Genomic DNA, 11100 nt, shown 5'->3' with positions numbered 1-11100 from the left:
TAAAGGAGGAGTTTGCAGCAGAGAGGCGCTTATACTCCAAGTGGCCGAATAAACTCTGGCTGTGTGATCCGGGACAGAAGGCTGACCTCACTAGTTTTCCATCTGGTAAAAGGACGAGCTGATAAAAAACTGGCAACATGGTTGTTGCGGGCTGCACGAAATGCATAAAATATATGTTATTTTTCTTTAATTTTATTTTCTGGGTGAGTTGAACATATTTTATTATTAAGTTGCTTTTGACTTCGCACGTTTGATGTTTGAGTAACTTCTGTTTTTAAAAAAAAAACCCGTTCATGTTGATGGATGAAGTGGCTGCACGTTGAGGTCACACGTCTGTGTAGCTCGAGGCTTAAAGTTAATACATTATAAGTCCTGGACAGAGTTTCCCGCCCTGCTGTGGACTTTTCATTATGCTGCTGCGTGTTTGAGGGGAGAGCATCATCAGAGGCAGGGCACTAAATCTTGTGCAGACAGGAGTTGAAACGCTCTTCATCAACAGTTACTTTCAGCACTTCTCACTGGGTGGGCTTCAGTCCTCTCACATAGATAATACTGATTTTCGCTCACATTACCGCTGTTTCAGATGCATCATTTCATTGATTTAATTCCTGTTCATATTATTCAAATACTCCAGACTGGATGGTCTGATTTCTGAAGTTGTTTTTGATGGACACAAAGAACCAAATTGGATGGCTTCTCGTTATTTCAAGGAGTCTGGTTCTCCTCAGATTAAATAAAGGGGAGATTGAACAGGCTAATGGGGTCTCTGGGGGAGGGGAGAGCTGTTTCCCCTTTGACATTTCCTTTGTTCCACCTGGTCACCAGACTGTAGCGGTCGCTGCCTCTGAACCTCGAAGGAGCTCAGGAAACACCTCACTTATTGTACATCCACCCTTCTTGTATTCTGAATAGTTGTTTCAGTGACAAGAGCCACGATGCTGTTTGCGTTTTACACTTTATTACATCACGTCAGACTTCCTGCAGATGTGCAGTGCACTTGGTATACTTTGTTCACTCGTGACGATGCACAGAATTGATCACGAATTGTTTGGGAATTTCCATTTGAGTTTGTCACAGTCGTCTTTTTTTAGATAAGCCCCCACATCCTGGACACTTGATGGAGTGTTTCCTCTGTTGGTTTTGCTGCTGCGCCTGTCATTGTAGAAACCCAAAGCCCTCTCTTCCTCGTTTTTCTATTTTTCATGTAGAGGATTTAGCTTCCTGTTTCTTGGAGAACAATAGAGTGCAGTCATATCCCTAAATGTGCAGATATCTTGATATAAACATTGACATAAAGGACAAGACTACCGGTATGTGAACAATAAATTGCACCGATCTGTTATATAGTTGTGCTCCATCATCTTTTACATGATAACAAATTCATCAGGATATAGAGGAGAGGGAAAAGGAGATCAAGTTAAATAACAAAGTTCTTGAGTTGGCTTTTAAACAATGTAGTGGTGCCGTAGGTCACTGAGGTGTCAGGATGTCCTGTCGTCACTTCTCTGAAAGGACAGTGGACAGTTCACAGCCTCACGGCGGGGCTGAACACAGAGAAACGTTAGTCGAAAAGGTCTGGACTCTGATTCTGTCAGGCTTTGTGAACTCTCGCTTGATGGGCCTTGAAAGAAGAAGAAGAACGTCTGATCGGATGTTATAATATTCATCGTAACATCGCTCTTGAATGTCAGACATTTTAAAAGGCTCTGATCCTCCCCGAGGTTTCACCAAAGTAAAGAAAAATGAAAGAAAATAATGAAAATATTGTTTTCTTTTGGGACAGCTGGCCGGAGGTGTTATCTTAGGAGTTGCTCTGTGGCTGCGCCATGACAGTCAAACCAGCAACCTGCTCATACTCCAGTTTGAAGGCCACCAGGCACCAGGCACCTTCTACATCAGTGAGTATACTCCATCAACAGAAGAGCTCCACCATCACTTCTTACATCGTTTGAAAGGGGACTTGAACATTGCTTTTCCACATTTCTTAAGCTTAGGAAAGCTGCAATCATTTCATCCTTCAATGCTAAATGTACACCGAGTGTATCAAAATAACAAGGACATCTTACAACATAATACAATCAACTACTACACAACATTATCGGCTCAAGGATGCATAATAAATGCCAACCCAACAGAGTCTTCAAAAAATAAATATTTATTGCAGTTACCAATATCCAATTGTTATAGATCATTTATTCACTTCCTGTTAGTTGCTTTGTCATCATTGCTTCCCTCCTATTTCCTCAGAAGCATATGTCCGACACTCGTTACTCTTCATCTCGTCCTCCTTGTCGTCATTACTCGTTCTCCACATGACAGGAAGTCCCCTGTTAACGGTGATGAAACTTAACTAATGACAGAAATACCTGTCTTTCACACTCAGAACCATGTGAGTCTAGAAATAGTAGGAGCAGTGTGACCTATGAGCAAAAACAAGGAAACAGGACCTGCGTATATCCGCAGGGTGACAAGCGGCAACTTCACCCCAGTTTCTTTACTGGGCTGTCACTCCAACACTAATGACCAAACAGTGTTTCTCTAACTCAGATATGTTTAAGCCTTCAGCCTCGAGGTTATTTCAAGAGAGAGGCCGAATGCCTCAGAGAGCTGTTGAGACATATGTGGGCTCTGAATAAATGGTTTGGGAGCACGGTGCACAAATAAAGCCATCGTCTGCCTTCTGTCGCTTGCACTTTAAAGTGTTTGATCCTCAGGAATTTTTAGTAGTTTTGTGTTCATGCAGTCCGGCATTGTCGCTGTGAAAGTTTTCCACAAAATCAGGAATATATGTTTTAGGTCTTTCCCTCTACATGAACTACGGTCTTAAATTACATCTATTTCCCTGTCCTCAGCAAATCCACAGAACCTGCATGATATGATTGAAACGTTTCAAAGGTCCGTCATCTTGGTTAGTTGTGGTGGTGAACTCCAGTGAGCCCATTAATTTACATTTGGGCTCCTGCTGCTGTCCCATACTTACCCCTCAGTAAGTATACAGGGCGAATGTGAGCCCGTGCTTTTTATAGAGGCAAAGGCACACTCGTGATTTTAAAGGCAGGGCGGCAAGCTAGGCCCACCCAAGCAAGATCAAGGGACTGTTTCTTTTTTTTTTTTTATGTTACCCTCCCTTGAACATACGCCCTTGCATAATTTAAATAACCTTGTACATCTGCGCATTACCCCTCAAATTAGAGTTTGGAGTGGATGTTTTTAGCATGCTGGCACACCAAAGTAGTATTTATGTAAGGCTGAAAATACACATTCTCCTGCCTCTCAACGAGTGCCTGAACTCATAATTGGTGGCAGTTGTATGCAGTCTGGTGTGGTTAGTGCTCCGGCCTCTCATACTGTGGGAGACAGATGCTTCAGCTTCAGTGCCAATATGTATAATGCAGAACCTCAGCCTGAACAACTGTTCTGCATTATTTCATACCTGAAAGAAATAAAGAAGAAGGTTGCATTGTGGGTAAGCAGGCTGTGAAGGAAGGATTTCATATATATAATTGTGTATATCAATATACACAAAGACAAATTATTCCCCTGAAGCCGCACAGCTGTTGATGCATTAACCACTTTGTCTAAACAGGAAAGTTCCAACATTTCCCACATAGAAATGGCAATAAACAAAAACCTTTTGGGGTTTAAAGTCGGATTTTAGCTGTTCAAACTAAAGACGTACACGTGGGATGCAGTAGCTCTGATTCTCTCTTGCTTACCTTTCTGCACGTCAACTGACAATTCAACTGATTTATACGCCCCAGTGAAAAAAATATGAAATAGTATATTTCACCATGAAACTTCTATACGTTAAGGCAGACATTGTTTTGTTTAAGTCTGAGCTTTTGTGTTTATAAGTCTTACTGAAGTGTACATTTCTAGAACATGAGAAAAAACAAATTCAAATGAAACAACCTTTACATTTTCAAAGACACTGTATGAGAAAAAAAAATTGTGAAAGATTGATATTTCCTTGAAACTTCCTGAGAATTTCTGTTCAAATATACAATAACGCATTTTCTTACGCAAACATTTGGTGAATTTAGAAGAAATGCAAAGATGTAAATAGACAAAAGAATATATATATTAAACATCTGTGTGTGTATATTTAGGATCTTTTCTTTCCACTAGTCTGACAAAAGACATGTTGTGGAAGGGAAATAGCACAAAATGTACTCTCTGTAATCTGAATCTCACCCTATCTGATATTTAAAGAAACAGATTAACATTTAGTGCAATATGCTTATTCCCTTTCTTTATGAGAATGAAACATTAAAATCCATACCACTTTCCCAGATAGGTGTCAATCTTCTCTTCGAACTTTTAAAGTGAATAAACGTTGTTAGTTGTGAATAATTTTGAGCCGGCTTTGATGGGCGACAAACATGTTGTGTGACTTCAACGTATATTTAGGAGGTTAAAGACAGGATCTGCTCGGCCCCTTTTGTTCCAACTCTTTCTGTGAACAAGGTGACAGGAGGAAATGTTTATAAAGAGCCTTTTTAACAATTAATTCTCTCCTCATCTTTCATCTATTCAAACCCAGTATGAGGGTTCATCTCAGTGCACTGATGTCACAATCCGACCGTGTGAACATGACTTCACAGCTCTTTTTTTAATATGCTGGATGATAAAGATCCAAGTGGGGTTTTAGCTCTTCACCTCCCACTTTCCCCCTCTCCCTCTCTGGAGATTACACTGGGACCAAGAAATAAATGAACTTCCCCAGTGGTATGAAATTGCCCGTCTCCCTTCAGGTCTCAATAGCCTTCAAACCTCAAAGGGTGTTGCCATAGTAATGCAAGGCAGTGGAAATAATGCCTGCTTTGCCGCATTGCCGGGTTACTGGCCCTGGTAGCTGTTTGTCTACAGCAAAAACCTGAAAGAGCGATGGGGGGCGTTGAGTTGAGACAGCCAGAGAAAGAGTGAGTACGGGGAAGGACTATACGTGACATGTCGGGTACAGTGTGAGACGTTTGAGTCTGTCAGGTGGTTTTAGGCCGCACCATCAGGCTACGTTAGAGCCTGTGTATGTTTTATTTGTGTGTGAGTAAGAAAAGAAAGCGCAGAGACTCAGCATTCACATCCTTTAGTTAAATAAAAGAAGCCATATTTTAGAGTATATTTCACCGGTTCAGTGCTGAAATGCACATTGTTTTCTCTAATCTTTGCTTTTTCTGTGGCATATTTGATAATTTCCCCTTTTTGGGTGTTGATTATTTACATTAAATCATTTCAGAAGTGAGGAAATGTATTTTTTCTTAAATCTTTAATAATGTATGTTGTAATTGTTTTCTATAAACTAATAATACGTTGTATTATGTCAAGAAGAATAACTAGTGAAATCAAGTATAAAGTACAATCAAATGGAAATACTGAAGTGAAGGAGAAGTACCACAAAATAGTCAATATATATTTTGTTATCTTAATCATAGGATTTTCAGTTTTAGTGTTCAAGTTGGCAGATTGCTGTGGAGCTGGTCTGGTTAGGGAGATGCAAACTGCAGCTTTTCTAAAACGTTATCTCCTGCTGGCAATTAATGAATGCAGGTTATTAATTGTATTAATTCCCATTGGAACAAAGCCACTTAACCCCTGACTGCCATTGAACAAACCGTCCCTGTAATCACTCTGATGGAAAGATAAAGGACCTGATTAAAGGAATTAGTATCTTGGCCTTCTAATATAGGATACACATTCATTCACAAACGTTGAGTTTAAAAGCTTAGTCTTTACATGGGAAGCAGCTGACAAAACAACTCACATACAGGTCCCTTTAGTAGCATTTCAATATTATCACATGGTCCCAAGCAGCACAAAGTGCAAAAAGGCGAGAAAGTGCTGAGCAAAAAGAACCAGAAATAAATGCTTTCATGTCACGAAGTACTTTTAATTAAACTCACCATACAAACAGTACAATAGGTTGTTTTTCACCCTCCGTTTGTGTTCTAAGCTACAACACAAGCCTGACCTCTGTGATCTGAGCTTTATTGCTATTTGCTTTTGCTTTACACTGTTGCACGTTCTGTTGGCCAAAACTATATATATATATATATATATATATATATATATATATATATATATATATATATATATATATATATATATATATATATACACACATGTTTTTTTTTAAGATTGCTATTGCTTGAGCTCTCAGTAGATTTTTCAGTTAATTCCACAAAGATGTGTATATAAATATTTGTGTGTCTGTGTGTTCACGTTTCCCTGCGTTTCCTGGGGAAGGATAATGCTTGGGGTCAGGGGTCAGTGCAGAGAGGTTTGGGGGGTTGGGGTGTCTGGAAGCCATTTCCTGGCCTTACATCTCTCTCAGGATCTGGGGTCCGTTATCTCCAGGATGTCAATAATGTCATGTCAACCTACAGGGAAGGCAGGAGAAACATGCAAGCAGTCCATTACAACACTCAGATCAATGATCGACACCTTGCTCTGACACTGCTGCCCCCTAGTGGTGCTCAGGACACATGACGAACTACTTGTCTTTAAACTCTCTTGTGAAGTTGACAGAGTCCTGTTGTCTCTGTGTTTACAGGTGTGTACATACTGATAGCTGTCGGGGCCGTGATGATGCTCGTGGGCTTCCTCGGGTGTTACGGTGCCATTCAAGAATCTCAGTGCCTGCTGGGAACAGTGAGTATCTTTATGCAAATGAATTCATTTAGGATCATTTAAGTCTGAATACATGACTCATGCTCCATATGTTCTTTCTTTAGTTCTTCTTCTTCTTGGTGATCCTCTTTGCTTGTGAAGTGGCTGCAGCGATGTGGGGTTTCATGAACAGGGACACAGTAAGCAACACAAACACAAGCCTGCCCCTGAATATTTGATGTTTGCATTGATTTCCACCTCTGCTGCAGTGAACCTGTCTGTTGTCTCACAGATCTCCAAGGAACTGATCAACTTCTACGACTCCGCCTACATCAAAGCCGTGGACGTCTCAGGGTCTCCCAGCAAGGACTCTGCCATCAAGGTGCTGGATGTTTTCCACACTACGGTACGTCATGATGCACAAACAATCAATGTGTGTGTGAGCAACATGCGTCTCTTTGATCGTGTATTTAGGTAAGCGACCTCTTGTTTCTTTGTGTCCCTTTCAGCTCGACTGCTGTGGTAAAGGTGACGACACCGCTCTCTTCAAACAAGTCGCCGGCACCTTGTGTCCCAGAAAGGCTCCGGAAGATTTTTTGAAATCTCAGGTAAACACAAATTCTTACTCAATTTCACAATGAACACAATACCTGGTCGAGGAATAGTCTCCATTGGAAATAACATGTTAGCCTTAGTATAGTGGTAACGTCACAGAAGACATAAAATTATTCACTTCAGGTTTTAGGAAATTTGAACTTGAACTTTGCAATTGAACCAAATGCTAAACAAATACAGCTGAATATTACATTGTTTTACTGACCCAAAATAACTGGGTGTGAAAAAGGAATAAGCTGTTTTGACTCAGTTTTTCTTCTTAACGTTTGGGTTCATAACTTACCTAAAACATATGAATACTTTGTGTGAAACACAACTAGTTCAAGTTGGGCCTCAAAACTGTCATCATGTGTTGTAACACAAACCTTTCAAAGGATGCACATATTAGTATCAATCAGTAACACAGCTGTTAGGCTCAAAAGAAATGTGTCTTTTTGATGCAATGTTTTAATCTGTAAGATCTTAATCGGGCAAGCGTGAAAGCTGTTTGCTGACCAGCAGGTGCTGATAATTTGAGTTGATTACTGCGTCTCCAAGAAAGGCCTGTTTTTCTCTTTCAAAATGTTTCTGAGAAAGATCTTCCAGATTTGACCCAAACTACTAGGCGAAAAAGAAGTTGGATCTTGTTGATTTCTTCCTATTTATCTTAGTAATAGATAACATGGCACATAATTAATATTCAGACTTGTGCGGTTAGAAGCAGCTGATATTGTTTCGACCTATAATGTAGCCCCGTACAGTGTGTGTGCGGTTTAAAGGGTGAAAACGTAACGTCTGCATTTCTATTTTCTGTATTTCTTCCTCCTCCCAGAGCTGCCACACCAAACTGATCGAGCTGTTCTCGGAGAAGCTCTACCTGATTGGTCTGGCTGCGTTGGTGGTTGCCGTCATCATGGTGAGTCAAAATGCAGATGGTATTTCACATGGCTGCCGTGTGACACAACTCAAATCATGACGAATTCCTGAAAGTTAACTGTTTACATCAGCCGCGATGAAACTTATTAAATCGAGCCGCTCTGTCCTTTTTTCCCATTTAGATCTTCGAGATGATCTTCACCATGGTGCTCTGCTGTGGCATCCGTAACAGCCCTGGCGTGTACTAGGAGACCAGCCAACAAACTACAGCTGCCTTTAGGAGATTTTGTATTATGTGTTTTTCTACATCAGCTCCTCTTCCTTATGATTTTAACCCAACAAGATGGATATCTTTCTTAGATTAAAAAATGCATCGTGTTCTTGATAATGATAATCCATAAATCCAACACTCATCGTTTGATTTACTTTTGTTTATTTATCACACGCCACTTCCTAGGAATCTTCTTTTACATAGGATATGTTGTGAAATATTTCTCTGAGGTCATAATGTTTTTTTTTTATGGATGTAAAAACTGTATATATACTTCTCGTATGTTAATAACACTTCGCAGAGTACTTGTATTCCCTGATTGACTTTTTATGGTGCATCTCGTTGCAGTATGATGTTAAAATATAATTTAAGCAGCAGGTGTCAGTGGTCTAAGGGGATGCACTGACTTACTCTCATGATTATCAGGATGACGCGAGCCTGTGTGTCCGTTAGTCGACTGTGTGTCTCTTTGTGCCCGATGGACCATCTTCATGCTCTCTTTCCTTTATTAACATGTGAAACACTCATCCTTAAATAAACAGTTATGTCTTCTTACTCAACCTGTGTTTTAATGCTAATAAAATATGTCAACTAGCTTTTATTTTGGAACATACACACTGGTGTTTTCCAACCTATTGTTTTGCTTGTGACTCCTTCAGATGGAGCTTATTGTCTTGCAGTGTATGTACATTGTAATCAGTTCAATCAGAGTCAGGAAAATAAAAGTATTTCATGTATCCAAAGAAGTTTGAGTTTTCAAATTTGTTTTATTTCTTACCATCTCTTGACCTGTAGATTCCTCTTGTGAGCCCCTGTGAGGGTCAAAGGCCGCGACACAGATGTTTTCTTACAGCGACATTGTTCACTGTGAAGTTGTTTTAAATGAAGGACTGTGCTCAGTGTTTACACATTCTGTGTAAACTTTCTATTTGACAATAAACTACGTAATCTGTATGACAATCGGTCTTCGCCCTGACACTTTTAAACTTTCATCATCAAGCCACACACATTTACTGTCAGTCGCCACAGGGGGGAAGTGTGATATAGACGCTGCTCCTGCTCATTCAGCACAATCTCTTCCTCTGATGCACTTTGAATACATTAAAAACTCATCCGACTTGTATTTCTGGCACTGTAGTCACGGACACACCCTGTACACTGTGTTTGTTCAGTTAACAGGTGTATTTTCTCATCAGAGAACACACCTCTTATGTAATGGTTTTGGAGTCAAACCAAAAGAATCAATTTTGTTCTCGGCAGATCTGAAACCTTTTCTTTTTTTCTGTCATCTTTATTTACTCTTGGTTAAGAGCTGTAACATAAAGACAGATATTTACACATCTGAACAAAACCCCACATGTGTACCTTTTATTATAACATCCAAATGATTCAAATAGCCCTTGTGGTTGAGATACACTCTTTTTAGTTTGGGTATGCAATTTTTGAGGAAAGGGCCTAAACATATAGGTGGGTTTTAATAGGTTAAAAATATCTATATGTGAAAGAACTTTGCAGTGCTTTATTATCATTACTCAAACAGATAACATATATATATATATATATATATATATATATATATATATATATATATATATATATATATATATATATATTATATATATATATATATATATATATATATATATATATATATATATATATATATATATATATATATATATATATATATAAAACATTAAATATTTACTTACTGGGTTTAATAGCGATGCTTTATAAATCGTGTACGCTGCCTGCGTCTCTTTCAGCGTGAGGCCTTTTACATGTTCGTGCCCATTGTCTCATCCTCCGTCCATACTGTATCTCTTTCTATGTGTATTTGATGAACATTTTTTATATTGTTTTATTGTAGTATTGGTCTAATGTAATGTGTGGGGGTCCATATACTTTAGGTACTGTATCTTCAGAGATTAACACACAGAAAGACTGTTGGCTCCTTCTGCTCGAGACATCAGACGGAGCAAAGGTGTCACTCTCATTGACTGGTGCAGTCACTTTCTCTGACGCACACAAACACACACACACACACACACACACACTGACCTTCGCACACACTGAGCTGAGTCAACATTGAGGCTGATTTCTGTCACTCTGTTCCATGTGAACTGAGCTGGGAATCCAGTAAAACAGCTGCTCTGCGGCTCTAAACTGAGTGAATCATCAATGAAATGTTGCAACATACAAATAAAAAAACACATGAATCACACACCAACAATAATGTAATGTATTGTACAATTTTACTCAATTTTGCAGTTACTCAGAACTGTGTCGTTGGAAAAGAAATAGCTTTAGCAGAGAAAAGCAGAACCACAATTGAAATCAAACTCGTCTTTCGGACTCATCCCTTTACAGTCCGACTGTGTGTGTCCCCCCCTCCTCCCCTTCCCACCTCCTCCTCCGCCTCCTCTGTACACACCCTATGGTGTCAACCTCTCCTTTGAGTCATCTCTTTGTTTTGTCTACGCTCTGTATACACCTGCTAAGGAAAGGATGATTTCAAATTTGAGGGCGGTGACTGTGACTGTATCTTTTGATACTTTCTAATATTCCTCCAGATCAGATCACTCGGTGCGCTTCATCAGAGAGGAGAACATCTACAAGCAACGCAGCATCAATGGTAATGGTGAGTCAAACTCTGTGCTTTTATGTTTGATGTGTGGACCAGATTATATTTTTTTGTATGCGTCTGTTTTGTAAAATCAAGTCAAATTAATTTAACGGAGAACGTTTGTCAC

The 11100-nt window shown here is 39.5% G+C and overlaps 1 protein-coding gene across 1 annotated transcript; it reads left to right on the top strand.

Annotated features, from left to right (window-relative positions):
* Window positions 1–25: 25 nt before the first annotated feature.
* LOC137804487 (CD81 antigen-like) lies at window positions 26–9176 on the top strand. The gene is made up of 8 exons (XM_068603760.1): window positions 26–203; window positions 1784–1898; window positions 6551–6648; window positions 6732–6806; window positions 6899–7012; window positions 7116–7214; window positions 8033–8116; window positions 8259–9176. The coding sequence occupies exons 1-8, from the start codon at window positions 138–140 to the stop codon at window positions 8322–8324; spliced, it is 717 nt and encodes a 238-aa protein (XP_068459861.1). The 5' UTR covers window positions 26–137; the 3' UTR covers window positions 8325–9176.
* Window positions 9177–11100: the final 1924 nt, after the last annotated feature.

This window comes from Clinocottus analis, unplaced genomic scaffold (assembly GCF_023055335.1).
Source record: "Clinocottus analis isolate CAN_PGR_092001 unplaced genomic scaffold, fCliAna1.0.p SCAF_6, whole genome shotgun sequence".
Classification (NCBI taxonomy): domain Eukaryota; kingdom Metazoa; phylum Chordata; class Actinopteri; order Perciformes; family Cottidae; genus Clinocottus; species Clinocottus analis.
The sequence above is the reverse complement of the archived record's forward strand: the minus strand, read 5'-3'. Positions and strand labels throughout refer to the sequence as shown.